This window comes from Dendronephthya gigantea, unplaced genomic scaffold, assembly GCF_004324835.1.
Source record: "Dendronephthya gigantea isolate DGI-Jeju-01 unplaced genomic scaffold, DenGig_1.0 000015F, whole genome shotgun sequence".
NCBI classification, from domain to species: Eukaryota; Metazoa; Cnidaria; class Anthozoa; order Malacalcyonacea; family Nephtheidae; genus Dendronephthya; species Dendronephthya gigantea.
The window spans coordinates 2,791,468-2,810,565 of record NW_021163025.1 but is presented as its reverse complement, the minus strand read 5'-3'; the positions used below and the strand labels follow the sequence as shown (position 1 = coordinate 2,810,565).

Sequence of the window (19,098 nt, the reverse complement as noted above, 5' to 3'; positions counted from 1 at the left end):
ATCACCGAATCGCCTCGTAAAAACATTTTTGCAATATATCTATCCTTATTAACGGGCTTTCCTTTTTTCTTTCCTTTGCCTGCTTTTGGCGTTTCTGTCCAAACTTCTTTGACATTTTCCAAAACCATGTTACAATGTCGATCAAAAGCTTTCACGCGTGCAAGTAGCTTCCTATTATTCCGACAATTGATTAAAATTTGGGCATTATCCTTTACGGATTGTGTAAGAATAGACAGTGGACCAGTGGCAAACTCCTCTTGTTCTCGTTGAGCAAGCTCTTCAGGTGTCATATCTGACTTGGGCTTAGAAGCTCTTGATAAAAAAATAATAAACAATTTATCACCATCTCCTTCATAACAAAAAATACTGCCTTTTTATGTTACAGAAAGGATTGAATTTTCGTCTTTTAAGCTACTTACAGCGAAGTCATGACTGATTGTAAGGAATAAGAAAGATTTAAAATGACAATTTTTCTTGTTTTTTAGACGTTGCACGACGTTCGTTCCAGCTTCGAATTCCAAAATTTGAATCCGTAATACACACACCGATCAATAGCGTTCTCAGTACTTGGTGTTATTTCAGTGAACATGTGAATGTGCAGTGTTTCGCACATGCGTACTAGCACAGTATTACCCTACGTTTATGGTTTGATTCAGGCGGTGTGCGCATAGCGACCGCAAAGCATGGTGGGAAAAGAAAAAAAATTGTCATTATGCGACAAGCCGCGGTCTGGTGCACATGGGTGCACATCACTGAGCAGAATATTTCGATGCAACTATGCAAGTTCTATGCATGAACGAATAGGCGGAATAGCGAATTTAGCTCAATGGTTCTGGTTTCAATCCAATGGCAATGCAAGCACATTAATGCAATTGTGAATAATAAAAAAATGGGCATTAAAAATTTATTTCCCTATTTAAAACAATATTCTAAAGACGCAAATCTCTCTGATTTCGCTGGTAAAACAGCAGCGGTTGATGCTTCATGTTGGATTCATCGAGCACTAGCAGTTTCTGTCTCTGAAAGTGGAAATCGACAGAGGTAACTATCTTCGTGTTGTAAATAGTCTGTTGTCGGTGAGTCGTGTGAAAGCTATGCTATATAACGTTAAGTATTGAAATTTTGTATCATTAATATTTATGCTCATAGATCATTAATATTCATGTTATTTATTTCAGACTAGATAGTATTTTTCGAAAGCATTTACAGTTGGTGAAAGGAGCTGGAGTTTTTCCGTTTGTCGTTTTCGATGGCTTGCCACTACCTGCCAAAGCGAACGAAACAGCGAGAAGGCAAAGGTGATTATTAAAATTAAAAACCTAATGTCCTGGCAAGGAGAGTTAAACTACATAGTAGCCATAAGCCCATTACTGTTGTCGCTAAATATATATATATTTACACTACACAGAATGAAAGAAAATGCTTTAGCAAAAGCAAATGAAGCAGCCAGCTTGGAAGAACATAACAAATTTCTTAGCCAGGGGATTTCTGTTTCATTTGATGATATTTCATCGTGCATAGAGGTACCTATGTTCCTCTCCCTGAGGATTTAAATCATACTTATATGATCTTATTGTCGCACTGCAGGGAATTTGTTGCAACTATTGGGGATATCTCTGTTTAGATATGTGTAAAAGAGAATATTCAGTACATTGTATCCGCCTATGAATCTGATGCTCAGATAGCGTATCTTATAAAACATGGTCATGCCGATTTTGCTATTACTGAGGACTCAGATCTACTTACCTATGGTTGCAAAGAGGTATATAGTATACTGTAGTATACTGTAGTATACTGTATACACTTTAATTTGATTTTTTTGTAATTATTTGTGCAACAACAGATCTATAGTGGCCTATAGTGATCTATGGTGTCTCTTATTTATAACCCACTGCTAAAGAATATGTGCACACTTTTAGAGTTATTTTCTTCCATATTTCGTGTAGATATTTGTTAAAGTCAAGTTAAGTGGTACTGGAAATTATTTTGTCCTCTCAGAAATTTTAGATGGTTTGAAATTATCTTTCAAACAATTTCAAGAATTGTGCATCACAGCTGGGTGTGATTATCTTGATAATGTGAAAGGAATTGGAATTCACAGGGCATATCCTTTGGTTTGTGGAAATCATCTATTTGAAGATCTGGCTAAGAAGGGGGCACCAAAAGATTATGAAGAGCAATTTGTCAAAGCTTTTGCTGTTTTTAATCATCAGACAGTTTTTAGCATTGACAGAATAAAATGTGTGCCTCTGAATAAGTGGAATCAGGATATAAGTATTCTCTTGCTTGGGAATTGGTGAAGACTTAAACACAGGCGATGTAGAGAAGATATCATCAACTGTGGTTGTACTTTTAGGAGTTGCTGACTTGTGTTCTGTGTTGTAGCACCCAAAAGTGTTGGACATATAGTCAATGTTTAAGGACTCCTCTGCCTCAGACAATGTTTTGTACCTTTTCGCCAGGTGCTTAGTTACTCTTGTTCGACATGATCCACCTGGGAAAAAAGGAACATTGTTGAAAAGTTAATTGCATTACATTTAACATTATCACTTATTACATACTGTAAGTTATAATATCTTTTTAATTTAATTTTATTTCAAATAACTTAACACAAATTATAAAACAACAAGTATAACACAAATTATATATTACAATGTATACACATAGATGTGGTACTGTATGTTGTGATCAAAATATGAAAAAAGTTAAATATATGACAAACCTGTTCTCATTGAGTTGCAAACATTGTTAACAACCTCTGCACTTGCATTCCAGAACTTCATGTCCTTTGTTGTTGGCCATTTGTCAGAAAAAGCATTGCTCCAAAACAAACAAATATATTGCACTAAGCATGATTCCTCTTGCTCTGTCCAATCACCAACATGTTGTTTCTTTGTATGACCATCTTTTGATTCGAAAAGGCTTCTCCTAGAGGTGCCTGTGACAGTTCGCTTTGATGATGGTTTACCAGGCGTGTTGCCTTCCACTACCGAAGGCCTCTTGGTTGCCATAAACCAAGTTTTACCCTAGGTAAAAATGTGCATGTTTACCACAAGAAAATCGGGTGATTTGATGGGGCGCCTTTGGGCGCGATAATACTTATCTGTTTCGTAAAGCTTGTACTTTACTTCTATAGGCATTTTAAGAAAAAAAATAACAGTAGTTCGGTTGAGGCTCGAGTTAATGTAAATGCTTAACAACGTTACTTAAAACAGCATCCAAATAACATCCAATTTTCAAGATGAAACTAGCATGCAAAATACGAAAATAACAAAGAAATCTAGTTACGGTGGATAACTGTTTCTTAAGATATTGTTAACTAACATACACACCTCTGCACATTGGAGTAAAATACCAACAAATTTCAGCAAATTTCAGAAAGTTTTCCGCCATATTGAAAAAGCTCATACCAGTGTGCTTTGCGGTCGCTATGCGCACACCGCCTGGGTTTGATTGTTAAAAGTAAAATAACTGGTATTCAACATAAAAAATTGCAGTAAAGATTACATAAAAAATCATGTCTTTAGCTGATGAATTACTAGCAGACTTGGAGGAAATTGGTGAAGATACAAATAATGACATTATTGACAATGACACCATTGAAGAAGCAATGGAGACAAATGATACTTTGGATATGAAATCAGTGAAACACATTGCAAAACTAAGAGATGGGAAACAGCTTGTTGATGTACTTGAAAGAATTAAGGAGTATTCACAGAAACCAAGAGGCCAAATGTTTGGTCCTATTGAAACTGATCCTGAATACCAACTTATCGTAGAAGCAAATAATCTCACAGTGGAAATTGATAATGAAATTGGTGTTATACATAAATACACCAGAGACCAATATGCAAAACGATTTCCTGAGCTTGAATCTCTTGTTCCCAGTGCACTAGATTATATTAAAACTGTACAATTACTGGATAACGAGCTAGAGGTTGCAAATGTGGACCTTACTGAAATTTTACCTCCTGCAACAAAGATGGTTGTTAGTGTAACAGCATCAACAACCCAAGGTGAACATTTAGAACATGATGAGCTGGAACGTGTTATGGAAGCTTGTCAAATGGCGCTAGATCTTGTTGATGCTAAAGCAAAGATCTTTGAATATGTTGAGTCACAGATGTCATTCATTGCCCCAAATACTTCCTGGATCGTTGGAGCAACAGCTGCAGCAAAACTAATGGGAAGTGCTGGAGGTTTAACTGGATTGTCAAAAATGCCAGCATGTAATGTCATGTTGTTAGGTGCACAAAAGAAAACATTGACTGGTTTCTCAAGTGCAGCTATCCTACCTCACACAGGCCACATCTACCATTGTGATTTAGTACAGGTATATAACAGAGAGTTTTAACAAATGTGCTAAAATTTCTTTTTTAATTTTCATTTGTCAACCCTTAGAGTTTACCACCAGATTTCCGAAAGAAAGGTGCTCGCTTGGTAGCAGCAAAATGCACATTGGCTGCTCGAGTTGACAGTTTTCATGAAAGTGTTGATGGAAGTATGGGTCGAGGATTGTTTGAAGATATTGAACAAAAGTTCGAAAAATGGCAGGAACCACCCCCTTTGAAAGAAGCCAAGCCTCTGCCAAGACCTGATGAGGCACCGAAGAAAAAGCGTGGTGGACGACGTGTAAGGAAAATGAAAGAGAAGTCGGCAGTAACAGAGTTACGTCGACAAGCCAATCGTGTTCAGTTTGGCAAGATTGAGGAAGATATGTTTCAAACTGATATTGGTTTCTCAGTTGGTACTCAAGCAAAAGGTTCTGGTAAAGTACGAGCCGCTGCAGTGGATAAGAAAACACAAGTTTCTGTGTCTAAGAGATTGCAGGTAATTTATCAAATAGTTACTAATGCAACTATCAAAAGTTAATTTTTAACCATGACTCTGAAACTGTACTGCAATAATTTTTTTTCAGCGAAACCTTCAACAAGGTCAAGCTACATATGGCGGCAAATCAACTGTCCGTGGTCAAACATCCGGCACGGCATCAAGCGTTGCATTCACTCCCCTCCAGGGTCTTGAAATTGTCAACCCTCATGCAGCTGAGAAACGAGTAGCTGATGCCAATGCTAGGTATTTTTCAAGCACATCTGGATTCCTGCATGCTAAGAAGAAAACTGATGGTAAATAGCGGATTATAAAAATTGTTCCACAAGACCAGAGGAACTGATTATAAGCAACAATTATTAAGTTATAATACTCCATATGTACAGTATGTTGAAGAGGACTGGGTATTTTCAGGCAGACATATTGTTAACTAAACTTTACCGAGGACAGATGTGATATAAACTGTAAAAGAAATACATTTATTTACCCTTTTATTCCTATTTTCTCTAGTTGAAACCTACAGTAATACCTATGTTATTTTATATTGAAATAAACATGATTTTAATAAGTAATTTTTTGATTGTCAGCAAAGATGAATTGATAAAATGATTATACTTGTGACCCACATAAATTAATAGGTCAGGTAATCATCAAAGATTGTCGCCCATGAACGAACTCTAATATGTCTAATAATTTACAGTGAATATTGATGATGCTCTTTGTGTTTTTCTTTTAAACCTAATCATTGGATTGTATACTCCATCTCAAAGGCAAAAGATCTTTAAATTGGTAAGTAATTATTGTATACTATGTTTTCTCATGAAACGCTCATGAATGCGGTTTCATTAAGTATCGTAACCATAATGCATGCTAAGGTATTCACTGCTATTGCAAACAATTATTAGTGAACACAAAACACAAAGAGCTAATATGGATAATGAAATCCCCCATGAGCACATCTGATACTTTTGCGACCTAATCATTTTATAAAAAGCAGTCTTAAGTAACGATATCATTGTAATATTACATTAGACCATGACATTGACAAAGGAGCACGTATAGTGAGAGACATTCCTACCATTTCAATCATATTTCTTTACTGCGTTAGAACATTTAAAAGTAGACAGCGCTTATTCAACATCGATTATACATTTTACGATAAATGCTGGTGTGATATTAGAATAAAATTCTTATCAGAGACTTATCTAGGAATGCTTTAATCTGTCATTTACGAGACCAAAGACGGTTTAAGGTATGATTCGGGTGTGTTCACTGTTTCTTTTATTCAAATGTCGCAATTATTATCAACTACCATACGTATCTAATTATACGCTTTACCTGGTTGGACATACGAACTCCAGTTATTGGAGTGGTCCCCCCACCGAGTCCGACCAAATAAGACTTAAAGTTTATTTTAATCGCCTTAGTCTGGTATTACTATTGAAAGTTGCGTGATTCAAAGTTGTAAGTCAATTGACGAAAATCAGCTCAAGGTAAGTCGCTTTTTATTATTACAATTTGCGCCGTTTCATTTGTGGTATTGTGTGTGTAGTCTTTATCTTCCATACCATCTATCTACGGTCATTTATTCAGGATTTATCATTCTATACACATAACCAGTATTCTTATTACAATATTTACTGGTGTGTACAGTGTAGTGTAGAATACCAGTAATTAAAAAAGTGGTGATTCAGGTATATGTATATATTGTATCACCACTAATACTTATCAGTGGTGACTGAACTGTAATTCCGGTTGAGGTATTCATCTTCAGAACTGACTGAACCTCCAATGACTGAATGACATGTTTTAAGTGCATTCATGAATCATTGTAACTGTGAAGCAATATGACTATCATTTAATGCACGATTGATGCAGCGTGAAATATTTGGTATGTCTCGGCGTTTACATGTGTTCATAAGAAACATCCAGTAAAAACTATTTGTTTATTCAGATCTGTAATGGCAAGTACCGAGGAAGCAAATGTTATGGCGAAGAATATCTTCGAAAAGGTGGTAGTTGATAAAAAACAAGATGATATACAGAAAATTGTGGAAACTGTGGTACAAACATGGGAGTTGGTGAACAAAGATCCTCTTAAACATGGCAAGGTTTTTTACAGAAGGTATAGCTAAAGAAATATTTCTTTTAGAGCGCGAGACGGTGGGGTGAATTATAAAAAAAGACGAGTATATCGGTTGAGTGAGGTTCTCTGTTTACAATATAGTCTAGGTTATAGATAACTATATACTCAAATGTTTAATTTCGAGTGGAATTGTACACACTTCAAATTCAAGCCGGGATAAGTTGATGGAAAATGAGTCAACGGTCCACCGGCAAGAATCAAACCTACGCTTTTGCGATGCTGGTGCAATGCTCTTGCCACCGAGCTACAGAGGTAGCTGACAAGAGCACGCGTTGTTAAACTTTCTCATTCACTTTTAGACTTTTCACTACCCATCCAGAGGTCATAAGTTTGTTTTCATTTTCCTCTGAAGTAAGAAGCCAGATGGACGATAGCTCAGGGTTAAAAAATCAAGCTTATTTACTTATGTCAATGATTGACTATGCTGTTAGTGAGCTGGGTAATCTTCAAGAACTCACTCCAAAATTGAAAGTTCTTGGTGCAAGACATTTCCTTGATTACGAAGTTAAACCCGAGCACTTCAAGGTACCAGGTTAATTGACAGAATTATTAAGTTATAGAGTTTCGTCAGTTCAACGACGATAATGTCAGCTAATTCTCTCCGTGGCTTATGGTTTGATAACATTTTTCAGCCTGTTGGCGAGTGCTTACTTTGGACATTAAAAGTTGGTTTGGGAGAATTATTTACAACGGAAGTTGAGAGAGCGTGGACTGTTATATACACAATGCTTGCTGACGTCATGATTGAAGGAGGAAAGACTGTGATGGACGGTGGATCGATTAGTGTAAACTGATCATATTACTGTATCAAACTACTTATATCACATCCTTTCATCTAATCAAGCGATTATTCACATGCCCGGTTACTCTGTTTGGTAATATTAAACGAGTATTGCAAAAATTCCAAATATTAATCACAATTATCATGCATATGTGAATTTTTTATCGTATTCAAATTGTACAGTATATACCATGCAGCAAAGCAAAGTTCGATGCATCACAGTCCTGTCAGTCCACACGTATAGACCACACGTATATCAGTTATTTTTATGTGATAAATCATAATTCTGATGATAGTAATGAGAGGGTTGTGAACTGAAACATCTGCAATGCAGAACTGATTCATATAAAAATATTTTGTTTTTAAAGCGTTTTATCAACTCGCTGGGTAATAGCTACTATCTATACTCTATAATATGTAGTATATAGATAAGACGCAGGAACACTTGGTTAAAAATGATCAAACTTGGTGCATTTGCAGCATTTTTGCATCATCTGCTTAAAAAATCACCCCGTGTTGTTTTGTTATTCCGCGGCATTCTTTCAAGAATTATAATTTCATTTTCCTGTCCTAATTTAATTTTCACCAAATTCAGTTTACAATATCAAGCAATTTATACAATAATGAAATTACGTTTTTCTCAAATTTGACAACTGAACAAAATGCCGAAGAGAAATTGTTTTAACATATGCATGATTACAATATATAGACTACAGTTGTATTAGTATGAATTGCGATCATTGCGGTATGAACGTTCTTATACATGCATGTTCAGTTACAATGAAATTAATAGGATTATCGCGCCAATGCCAATGGCAATGTTGATATTATGCAGACGTAAAAAAGAGGGCAGGCGTTAAATAAAGTTTTGTAAATTGAAGTGTTGAAAATCCAGAGAATTCAGCGACAGAAATGAAAGTTTAGTTTCGGATTTTCAGAGACGAGCGTGTAAGTGTTCATCTAATTTACTTTTTTGAAAATATTAAAAAAAAACAAATTAAACATGCATTGGAATGACGCAATTTTGACAGAAAAATGTGTAGGTAACTTATCTCGAATTGTGAACATGTCGTTCATGCAGTTGTTGAGTTTTTAGTTCCAGTTTCTCGACCGACGTGTTGTCAGTTTTACTGTTGTTTGAAATTGTGAAGTACGGCTTCAGATTCTATATCAAATTGGTTTTGCAGCGTTCTTATATCTTAGAAGTGTTATAGCTATACATGCATGCATCATTATATTTATATGACAATTAATAGACAAAACGAACTTTCTAAAAAACATAAATTAGATTTTGCAGTTTATATCCTTAAAGTTACAGATACAAAAGTAAACACAACATTTGAGGTTTGATGTTGTAATGGATAGTACTGAACGAGTACTAAACAGTCGAAGCGAATGGTATAATACACCTCGTTTGGAAGTTTTGTTGGAATTGTAATTAAATAGCCCATACATGCAGCTAGGGACGAACAAAAAAGTGGGAGATAAAGGTATATGTTCAGAATAAAATGAGAGGTATACTCCCTCTTTTTGAGACACGCTACATGCTTGGTGATAATTGTTTGGTATAATTAATCTTGGCTCTCAGAACATTCTGGCACAGTATCTTGTATAGCTTTAACACAATCTCACATTCCACAAATATATATACGAATTAAAACTGAACCGCGGGGTATGATTGTCTTGTTTTAAACTTGTCTTACTTTATTTGGAGCAGAGACTCTTCGATATAATTTCGTTATGGTATAATGAAAAACATGCAGGTTATACTTGGAAGTATATATTTTAGATTTATAAGGTACCTCCCCTGATCGATAGCAAGCGCCTATATCCGACACATCTTTCATGTTATGAACAATCGGTTCCTTTTGCGCGAAATTGTTTGAAGAATTGTTTCACTCGTACAATAAATAAGAACTGCATGACTTGACCATGCATCCCAACAGACGCGCGCGGTGGTTAGTTAAGTATATATAAATTATAAATGGTTTCTATGGTTTTCTGTCGACACCTTTAATGAATTTATTTCTAAAATTCTCAGTCATAACAATGTCAATGCTGCATACATGCGAAGAAAATTTTATCTTAATACAAAGTGGATTGTGTATTGATATTATAAGGTAATTATTGTTTTATCATCATTAGCAAGCGATCGATAATTTAATGGAAATTATAAGTCAGAGAACGTCAGATGTCAGAGATAAACCTTTTTAGCCATTTCTTGCATCACTATATATATCATCATTTAAAAAAGACTGTTTTTGAGGCTCGCGGTGATATATCTGTTCTAAAAAATCCGAGATACCTGTGTTTTTCATTCGAATATAGTTTATACGCGAAGTGGTAACGCATGCACATATTTCGTTGTGATGGTAAGCTATGGTGATAATGCCTGGATATATACAACATACTGGATGTATACGATGTTAACATATTTAAACAAAGAAACGTTTCAAATAAACACCGTTATTAGTAATGTGTTGACGAATGAGTATATAGCTCCTACGAAAATTAAATTTGACAAAATAGTGTGAAATAATCAAGATCTACCATGAGGTAAAACTTCTTCTAACGAAAATAAGGAAGTTGTAAAAGAAATATTTCTTAGTCCATACCCATTATGGTTAAAATTTTTTTGGTTGTTTAGGGCATTACTCGTATTAGGCGGGCAACTACAGGACGTTACTTCATCATCTCAATGGCGTGTAAACAGCAATCTAGTGTCCCCAGACTAGACGGCTTACCAACTGAAATATCTGAGGAAAAAGCAGACGAGAACTCGTTGTCACAACAGGTTGAAAAAGTTGTTAGAACGTGGGCCTTGGTGAAGAAGGATATGGTTGGTAATGGAATTGTCTTCTATGAGAGGTAAGATTATTTCACCTTTTATCATTGAACGACTCCAAGACTATGCATGGTCTCCTGGTTGTCCGACAGCTTCGACCAGCTGTTTCCTTGACAAGTTTCGCTCATATTAGGATAGATTCTCAGATGATTCTACTTCGCGAACCAATTTCTGTCACGGTGCGATAATTTTAGCTGCAGTCGCCCAAAATTATTAGTGCAGACAAAAGTTCTCGTGTGCCCGAGACTTAACATTTATAATCATTCCACATAATCCAAATTATCATTGATCCATTTTATTCCCCGATTGTCAAACACTTTGTAATACGACAGGAATAAACCAGTTAAAAACTCATCAGCGATGTCATTGTTGTGGGTCATTGATATAATGGCGAAAGAATGCGACTGTTTATGATGAGAGCGTGTTCCAATATGACAGCGTGTTCATTTTGAGAGAGGAAGTGCAAAGACTAAGTCAACAATGTACATTTAGATTGTTTAGTGAAAATCCAGAGTTGAAAAGTTTGTTTTCATTTACATCAAACAAGAACAACACTGAGATGACATGCGATGATCCAGGTTTGAAACGTCAAGCGAAAATGCTCATGTCAATGATTGATTTCGCCATTCGTCGACTTGGAAATCTGCCAGAACTCATTCCAAAACTGAAAAATTTGGGCAAGAGACATTTTATTAAATATAATGTGAAACCAGAACACTTTCAGGTGGGTATACTATGAACAAATGCTGTTCAGGGGGCAAGGAGAATCAACACTCTTTATTTATTTTAACGAATAGGCTGTTGGCTCCGCCTTACTCTGGACACTGAAAAAAGAAATTGGTGGTGAAATATTCACATCCGACGTTGAAGCTGCTTGGTTTGCTATTTATAGCATACTTGCTGACGTCATGATTGAGGGTGGCAAAGAAGGTCTTGCGGAAAACAAGTGACGAGCTATAAAACACGTTGCCATGGTTCAGTACTTTATTAAATAAACTCCATAAGAATCTGTTATAATAACGTCCGCTGAATGCTATATTGTGCCAGGAATAATGGAAACGAGGCTAGTGAATCCCAGAATGCAGCAATGGAGGTGGAAAAAGAAGAAATTTCACTGACTGCAAAGCGGAATTAGGATTGCCACCAGATGTTTGACTCCCATATGAGTTGTCAATCTAAATGTATATTTGTATAGAGCACTCTTCTGGTTTCAAACAGATATCAGCTCATATTCAGCAGCAACAGGGTGTAGCATGCATATTTTATAGCAGAAACGTAACAATTGTAAATAGTTTTGAAAAAGTAAATAACAAAATTATCTGCAGTGATAAATTATCTCTGTAACAAAGTATACTAATCACGCTGATGGATCTTGCTGTGTGAACACCTGAATTGAATAAATTCAAACACAGTCCCAAATTCGTCAAAAAAATTGCCGACTCTGGTACAACAGACTGATTTTTAACCAATTCTTCCTAATCTAGGGGACGTAGTTTTCCATAAAACCTATGGACACTGGACACACCTAATTAACCTAGTTATCCTCCATTATTGCGAGCAATTTTCCCAGGGGGGGGGAAGTTTCTTTCCGGTCAAATATTGATATGCAAATTTTAAAGAAATCATTGAATACGAAATGTGAAATATTTTATAATTTATCATTAAAGAATAGTCGAAAGTTACTGTAAAATTTGTACTTCCAATATGTCAGATCTTGATACCCTTATGGAAATGGGATTTCCCAAGAACAGAGCGTAAGTTGTTAATATTTGTTAAAAACACGATATTTCTTAATTTTCTTTTCATATTAAATCTGCCATTAATATAAAATGATGATTTTTAAACATGTATATTTTAGTGAGAAAGCTTTGGCTGTTACAAGGCATCAGGGTGTGCAATCTGCTATGGACTGGTAGGAAATATATTTAAAATTTGCTTTTATCTTTTTCATTTGCTGGCACATGCTCCTGTGGACCACAAGGGGTAATAGTGACATGTCATAGTGGTCAGTAAGTGACATGGTGCAGGAGTAATTATAATGAACAATCATAACATTACATATGTCATATATGTGAGCAAGATCCAGGCAAATTAAACTCCCATAATCCCAGTTTATTTTTTCTAAAGTTAAACAAACTTTCTAGGTTATTTGCACATGCTGATGATCCAGATATTGATGAACCACTGAAACCTGACCAAGGACATACACTTGGAGCCGAAACTAAAACTTCTGGTATATTTATCAACACACCATAGGAACAAGGCACAAATAGTCATAGGTTTTGAGGCTGAAGTAGCAAGCTGCACAGCTCTAAGCTATTTGCAGAGGCAAATCATGTTCTGTATCCCAATGCAATGACAATCCCTAAAGACATAACATTCATGATGGGCAAATATAATCTGTAATTATTAAATATAATTTTGAAAACAGATGAAAATCATGAACAAGAAACAAATGGTGGTGCAGTGGAACTAACTAATGAACAATCTGCTTCAGCTCAAGCCCAGTCCTTAAAATGTGAAGAGTAAGTCGATCTTTTTCATAATTTACAATACTTAACAATTATTGCAGGTATAATTTCTTAGCTCTGAATCGTAACTTTATTATTAGGTGTGGAAAGTTGTTAAAAACTGAAGCCCAAGTGCAGGTATAAATATTTCACATGAAATTCATGATTTTAGGTATGTCATATTTATCACATTAATATTAGCTGGCAAAAAACCCAAAAATTTCTTCCTTAATTTCTTTTAAGCAAAATGGAAAACTGCTGGTGTAATACTATGTATAGACTTGAATGCTGATATATATTGCCATAGTAACATGTTGCAAAGGTGTGTTTTGATCATTACTTTAGATGCATGCTGCTCGAACTGGTCATCAGAATTTTGCTGAATCAACAGAAGAAATAAGACCATTGACTGAGGAAGAGAAAAAGGCCCAGTTAGTAAAGTATGTATGATAGGAACATTAATATTTTTATGTAATGTACTAAATAAATTAATTCACCAAATGCCATTTTGGTTTTGATTAGGTTACAGGAAAAGATTGTTGAAAAACGTCAAGAACGACAAGAGAAAGAGAAACAGGTCCTGCAATGTTTTGGTGCATTCAAAAGTTAGATCCAGTTAAATAGGGAACAAAATAGCTCAATGGAATTGATGATTATAGTTGATTTGAAAGAAACAGCATCAAACTTATTTCTAGGAGAATGTTGAACGCGAGAAAATCAGGCGAAAAACTGGCAAAGAAATGACAAACTTCAAGCAAAAGTAAAAAATTAGACATGTACCAGTGATTTTATCTTTTAAAAATATGTAATTCCATCCATTCTCGTTTGAAATTAGATTTGAGATGCAAGAAGCTCAAAAGATTGCAGAACAGAGAAGACGTGAAAAGTTGGAGGAGAAGAAACTGAGGTATTTACCTTTATGTTATTGCCTTTAAAAAATTGAGAAATTTATTAACAATTTATATTTCTGAAAGAGATAACTGTAATAATATTTGGATTTTTTTTATTATGACATTTTATAACATGTTTTACTAGACAAAAACTGAAACAACAGATTGCTCAGGATCGTGCTGAGAAAGCTTCACAGGTGACAAACTCCATAGGTGCATGATTTCAGTCAACAAACACTTGCTTTAGATAACTTATTCATTCATATTTCAGTCTCCTTCAACTGGTAAACCCACAAGTCATGTAACTACATCATCAGCACAGCCAGGGGATCAACAATCTGCCACCAAAGAATACACTACATGCAGGCTGCAGGTTTCTGTTATCTATTTTTTCACTACTACACATAGCTTAATATTTATCTTGATCTGATACCCTGGAATTTCCTTTTTATTGTATAATATGAAGCCCAATAATCTCATTTCACCTGACAAGACCCCTTGGTAAAACCAATGGTGATAAAGATTTTCATGTCAATGCAATATTTTCCTACAGTTCCGCCTAACAAATGGTACAGCAATCACAGGGACATTCAAGCCAACAGATCTGCTATCAAGTATTGTGTCTTTCGTCGAGTCTAACAGAACAGATGGTTCTCTGCCATTTACTTTATCAACTATGTTTCCAAAGAAGACTTTTAATGAACTAGATATGAACAAGTCTTTAAAGGAATGCAACTTAGTTCCATCAGCGGTGTTAATTTTACAAAGACAATGAGCAAGAAGTACTTTACTTTGTGTTAAGTGAAATTATTGTGATAATATGTCAAGGCTCCTTAGTGTGTAGTTCTGTATAACACTACTTAAGACTTCTACTTCAGAAGTTTTCTTATCATATCTTATTTCCCTTGCAAGTCGCAAGTCATATTTCATGTTTGAGAAAGCCACCATATTGAGCACCCTAATCCAAAAATGGACTTTTTTCCAGATGGAAAAAATTGCATTTTTGGCCATGATGAGGCTAAAGCTAGTGTAAAGTCTGTAAGTAGTGAACAAACGTGAATCAGTTCACTATGCTTCTAAATAAATAACTAGAGAGAACAGACTTTACCTCACCTCTGAATCTAACCATCTTAGTACAGTATGTACAAGAGGGGAAGATGATTTTTTAAATATGAGTAAAGGTACATAGTGAATGTCATACCGGTTTCACATTCCAGCTGGAAGGGTTTTTGAAGAGATTCAGTAGCCATATTTCTCATTCAATTTCGTCTTACCATCACCAACTTGATCTATAATTAAAGTAGATGGGCTGTTGATTTCATCTATAAATTAAAGTATGTTGAGAAAATATGCATCTTGCGGAGTTGAACCGACCTTCAGGTGGTGTCCAGCTCGTGAAGTATGGATCACTCGCGTCTTCAGTTTCCACAGAATAACGATTCACCTTTTAAAAAGCAAGAATGAAAACATCACAAAACTAATATATATAACTAACGGAACCAGTGTTCATAATAGCCAGGAATAGTTCAGAATTAAAACCACCCAACACGGCAAATCAAAAGACTTGTTGAGGGAAAGTCGTGACGAGATTTCGTTATTACGACAAGGTGATAGTCGATATTGACTTGCGAGCTTTCTTTTTATCAAGTAGGGTCTATTTAAACCATAGATTTAATCATAAAAAATACAAAAACAATCACCGTTGAGGTATTTTTAAGTACATCAATTCTTTTTCTATCTTTACTAGAGTCTTGTTCAATTTTAACCTCGCATTCCGAGTGAATCAACGTCGACTTTGATTTCTGATTTTCTTCTCCGTCTTTCCTTTGCGTGGTGACTTTTGTCGTTGCTTTAGCAGGTCTTACTGTGGTCGTAGGCACCGCAAAACCACTGGATGATTTTGATTTTAGAACGGTCTTTTCAGTGGAAATGTTTGCATCTAAACTATGGTTGTCAGTACTTGAATTTTCCTGTCTTAATGTGAGCTCGTGTTTTCCGGAGTTCTTAGGCTGAATAGGCTCTGCGATTTCTTTCATTGCACAATCTAAATAGTTGATGTACAAAACATATTCACTGCATTGCCCCCAAAAATGTTTCATACAGGACCGTACAACACAATACCGTACATGAACAACAACATACAGTATAACGCTGTTGCAAAACTTGCAACATGAATCATGATGCATATTCAATCATGTGCAGTGCAAAACATAGTCATAGAACAAAAATCAAGAATTGCATCAAATGAAGATAGCTAGGTTTAAAATTTTATCAGTCTAACCTGGTACTTTATTCCCTGGTGTTTTTGTGGGAGGACTAACATTAGACACAATGGGTGAAGGTTGTGCGGAGCTGTTAAAAAGGAGAAAGTCAATACAGTTATTATTAGAAAGCCAGCCAGGTAGCATTTGAAAGGGGAAACAATGAAAATCTACACAATTTGTAAAAACACATGTAAAACTTGTTGAGGTAAACAAAGGCTCACCTTTGCAGTGAAGAAAGATCTGTTGGTTTTGTCAGAGTAAGAAGTTTGTTTAGTCTCTCTTCATCCTAAAATACAAGTGAGTTGACAGACAATTAAGGACTAAATGCATGGTAAAGTCAAGGTTAAAATGAGAAAGTGTAATTTCAAACTTTACTTCAATGTCATTGTTGGACACAAATTGTCATAATTACCTTCTTTAATTCTACTATCTTTCTCTTCAACTTGATTTTACTCTGTCGGTCCATTCTTTGAGACATAGTGTCCATGAAATCATCCAAACTATCACTATTGTTTGCTTCATCTAAAGCTGTAAGCAAGAACAGGCATTTAAACAAACACATGTTAATTTGCTTCACATCTTCACTATCCTCATGTAAACACACCTTCTGCATTCTGTATTCTTTCAACCAATGTCTTTACTTCTTCTTGAACTTTTTCAAGTTTGCACAACTGGAAAAATTAAGAAAATATATATCTAAGATATTGTGTAAAAAGAATGAAAGAACAAGAAATTGAATGTACATATACATTTATAACTTACCAAGGAGTCATAGGTCTCAACTTCTGACTTGTCTTTCCCTGCCTTGCGCATTCTCTTTAATCTTTTTTGCTCAACTAAATTTAAAGTTAAATATATCAGTAGCTATTAAAGCTGTTAGCTATTAGACCCAGATCATAAGAGCAACCAGAATGAAATAAAGATTTACTTGTTCCAGTTCTGTCAAGAAAATTGTCTTCATCACTTTCATAGAAATCATCCTCTTCTAAATTTCTCTCCCTTTTCTTCCGGCTTTCTGCAACAAAGAATGAAAATACTGAAATCAAATAACACGAGAACAGCTAGCACATGATGCCAGTCATTATGTCATATTTGGCTTAACTACCATGTGATGATTGTCTCAACAATCCATAAGCATCCAGCATCTTGCATGCTTCATTTGCACATTCCTTTACTGCGTCTCTTTTTCGACCTGTCACAGAAGCTTCAGCAAAGACAGCAGATCCATTAGGACCATCCACAGGTAACCTTAAGAGTAAATATAAATAACAATAACACATTTGCAAATACTGCAATAAAAATCTCAAAAATCATGAAATGTTGAAATTACCTTACTCTACAATGATAAACACGTGCATGACCTGGTCCTGTTTCATCAACCTGGTAGTCCAGTTCAAGACCTTTTATAAAAAATGAAATACAAGCAAGTTGAAATATAATTTTAAAGGAAGATTTAAAAACAATATTGGTCCATGCATTCATAGTTGATTTTCTTTTCAACTTCTAACTTGTTTACTCACAGACTGAATTAGAATTTTTCCCTTAATTTAGTCTGCGTCTTTACCTTCTCTCTCATAATATCCTCTTAGTGTCTTTTTCGGATCTTTAAACTCGACACCTGAATACAACTCTTGAAATTTCTCCGAGTCAATTTGCTCTTCTTCAGCATCTTCACCTGAAGGTGAAGTACAATAAACAAAGATATTAAATAAATCTTTTACTAATAATTACATTATTGAGCTTAAGAGCCTTAATTTTCTTAATTGTGGCCAATCATAAAAGTCCAACATATTTCTGAAGAGTAATTACCTGAATTACAAGACTTCATGTGGCCCACCTAATAGCACAACTACATATTATAATTGTCCAGGAAGGTCAACAGATAAATTAAACATAATTACCAAATCCCCAATCAATGCCTTCACTTTTTTCACTGTCACTCAACTTTTTTCAAACTGTCATATTCTTCATCTGTAAATATTTGACCCACTTTTGCTTTATTCTCTGCTATTTTTGATGGCTGTAAATTTACCTCTTCATCATCATCTCTGGGTCCCTTCATGTGATAGTTAGTATATTTATATATCATATTGTCTAATTGAGCTTCTATATATGACACTATAGACTTTACTGTTGCAAAGTACAAACCTGGACGACAAATAGTCTGGAACTTCCACCAAACTTAATAACATATCCCACTTTTAGTCGATAATAAGTACATTGTTTTATTTTACTCTTGTTAACAACTGTTCCATGAGTACTACCAAGGTCGTAGAGGTAAAATCCACTTAAAGAGGGATCTCCATCTGTGTTTCCTCTGTATTGAACCAATGCATGGTATCTTGATATAGATGGATGCTCTAAGACAACATCACATAATGGTAACCGTCCAAAAACATGATAAGCTTTGTCATTTAAGTTTATAGTCGAAACAATACAGCCGTTTTTTAATACTTCTAAGTTGTAATTTTCGTCTTTTGGGGGAATAGCACTCCACCACGGTGCTTTATATTTAAGTTCAGGAATATTCTCCTTTTTCTCTACCACAACTGGTTCGTTTGGCTTGGTGTCCTTTTGAATAACACTAGGAATTTTAAATGCATCATTGTCTACAGGGTTAACAACTTCTGGCTCGCTAACTTTTTTACAAGTTTCTGACTTCGTTAAATCAACATTTTTCTGATTTTCCGCCATCTTGAGTTTGACGGAGTGTAGAGCAGTGGAGTCTGAGGCTTAGAGCGAGTAAATAGTAAACAAAAGTAAATAAAAATAAATAAAAATAAACAAAAGTGAACACTTCTGTCGAAAAAGTGAAAAACAATGATATCTCTT

General features: G+C 35.2%; 5 protein-coding genes across 8 annotated transcripts; 4 read left to right on the top strand and 1 right to left on the bottom strand.

Annotated features, from left to right (window-relative positions):
• Nucleotides 1-225: 225 nt before the first annotated feature.
• Nucleotides 226-18,960, bottom strand: LOC114520206 (kanadaptin-like). Its single transcript, XM_028540432.1, is given in 16 exon segments — nt 226-312; nt 15,204-15,291; nt 15,377-15,446; nt 15,703-16,046; nt 16,284-16,354; nt 16,488-16,552; nt 16,679-16,794; nt 16,871-16,937; nt 17,029-17,102; nt 17,195-17,281; nt 17,372-17,514; nt 17,597-17,666; nt 17,831-17,941; nt 18,168-18,205; nt 18,207-18,322; nt 18,415-18,960. Coding segments are annotated over 15 exon segments (1,968 nt in total). The 3' UTR covers nt 226-312; nt 15,204-15,241.
• On the top strand, nt 729-2,705 carry LOC114520048 (exonuclease 1-like). 4 transcript variants are annotated; one of them, XM_028540250.1, is made up of 5 exons: nt 729-1,041; nt 1,179-1,298; nt 1,409-1,523; nt 1,625-1,762; nt 1,999-2,705. In XM_028540250.1, the coding sequence occupies exons 1-5, from the start codon at nt 827-829 to the stop codon at nt 2,005-2,007; spliced, it is 597 nt and encodes a 198-aa protein (XP_028396051.1). In that variant the 5' UTR covers nt 729-826; the 3' UTR covers nt 2,008-2,705. The 4 variants fall into 4 exon arrangements, with proteins under 4 accessions (XP_028396051.1, XP_028396047.1, XP_028396049.1 ...); XM_028540246.1 differs by having other exon boundaries at nt 1,947-2,705; XM_028540248.1 differs by having other exon boundaries at nt 729-1,076; nt 1,947-2,705.
• Nucleotides 3,454-5,685, top strand: LOC114520045 (U4/U6 small nuclear ribonucleoprotein Prp31-like). Its single transcript, XM_028540244.1, has 3 exons — nt 3,454-4,333; nt 4,402-4,830; nt 4,919-5,685. Exons 1-3 carry the CDS (start codon nt 3,518-3,520, stop codon nt 5,132-5,134), a joined length of 1,461 nt encoding a protein of 486 aa, XP_028396045.1. The 5' UTR covers nt 3,454-3,517; the 3' UTR covers nt 5,135-5,685.
• LOC114520047 (UBX domain-containing protein 1-like) lies at nt 6,186-15,282 on the top strand. The gene is made up of 18 exons (XM_028540245.1): nt 6,186-6,323; nt 6,785-6,955; nt 7,276-7,501; nt 7,609-9,877; nt 10,405-10,625; nt 11,095-11,326; nt 11,400-12,356; nt 12,461-12,514; nt 12,747-12,835; nt 13,034-13,127; nt 13,214-13,250; nt 13,458-13,552; nt 13,635-13,689; nt 13,808-13,872; nt 13,948-14,019; nt 14,148-14,199; nt 14,274-14,375; nt 14,556-15,282. Exons 7-18 carry the CDS (start codon nt 12,307-12,309, stop codon nt 14,775-14,777), a joined length of 987 nt encoding a protein of 328 aa, XP_028396046.1. The 5' UTR covers nt 6,186-6,323; nt 6,785-6,955; nt 7,276-7,501; nt 7,609-9,877; nt 10,405-10,625; nt 11,095-11,326; nt 11,400-12,306; the 3' UTR covers nt 14,778-15,282.
• Nucleotides 6,792-7,770, top strand: LOC114520207 (flavohemoprotein-like). Its single transcript, XM_028540434.1, has 3 exons — nt 6,792-6,955; nt 7,408-7,501; nt 7,609-7,770. The coding sequence occupies exons 1-3, from the start codon at nt 6,792-6,794 to the stop codon at nt 7,768-7,770; spliced, it is 420 nt and encodes a 139-aa protein (XP_028396235.1).
• Nucleotides 18,961-19,098: the final 138 nt, after the last annotated feature.

Bases quoted from the DNA above. Each gene is read 5' to 3' on its own strand.
- LOC114520045 (XM_028540244.1), top strand. From the start codon at position 3,518: ATGTCTTTAGCTGATGAATTACTAGCAGACTTGGAGGAAATTGGTGAA. The intron at 4,334-4,401 runs GTATATAACAGA...GTCAACCCTTAG, and splicing joins ACCATTGTGATTTAGTACAG to AGTTTACCACCAGATTTCCG. The intron at 4,831-4,918 runs GTAATTTATCAA...ATTTTTTTTCAG, and splicing joins CTGTGTCTAAGAGATTGCAG to CGAAACCTTCAACAAGGTCA.
- LOC114520047 (XM_028540245.1), top strand. From the start codon at position 12,307: ATGTCAGATCTTGATACCCTTATGGAAATGGGATTTCCCAAGAACAGA. The intron at 12,357-12,460 runs GTAAGTTGTTAA...TGTATATTTTAG, and splicing joins GGATTTCCCAAGAACAGAGC to TGAGAAAGCTTTGGCTGTTA. The intron at 14,020-14,147 runs GTATTTACCTTT...ATGTTTTACTAG, and splicing joins TTGGAGGAGAAGAAACTGAG to ACAAAAACTGAAACAACAGA.
- LOC114520048 (XM_028540246.1), top strand. From the start codon at position 827: ATGGTTCTGGTTTCAATCCAATGGCAATGCAAGCACATTAATGCAATT. The intron at 1,042-1,178 runs GTAACTATCTTC...TATTTATTTCAG, and splicing joins GAAAGTGGAAATCGACAGAG to ACTAGATAGTATTTTTCGAA. The intron at 1,524-1,624 runs GTACCTATGTTC...ATCTCTGTTTAG, and splicing joins ATATTTCATCGTGCATAGAG to ATATGTGTAAAAGAGAATAT.
- LOC114520207 (XM_028540434.1), top strand. From the start codon at position 6,792: ATGGCAAGTACCGAGGAAGCAAATGTTATGGCGAAGAATATCTTCGAA. The intron at 6,956-7,407 runs GTATAGCTAAAG...CTATGCTGTTAG, and splicing joins GGCAAGGTTTTTTACAGAAG to TGAGCTGGGTAATCTTCAAG. The intron at 7,502-7,608 runs GTACCAGGTTAA...AACATTTTTCAG, and splicing joins TTAAACCCGAGCACTTCAAG to CCTGTTGGCGAGTGCTTACT.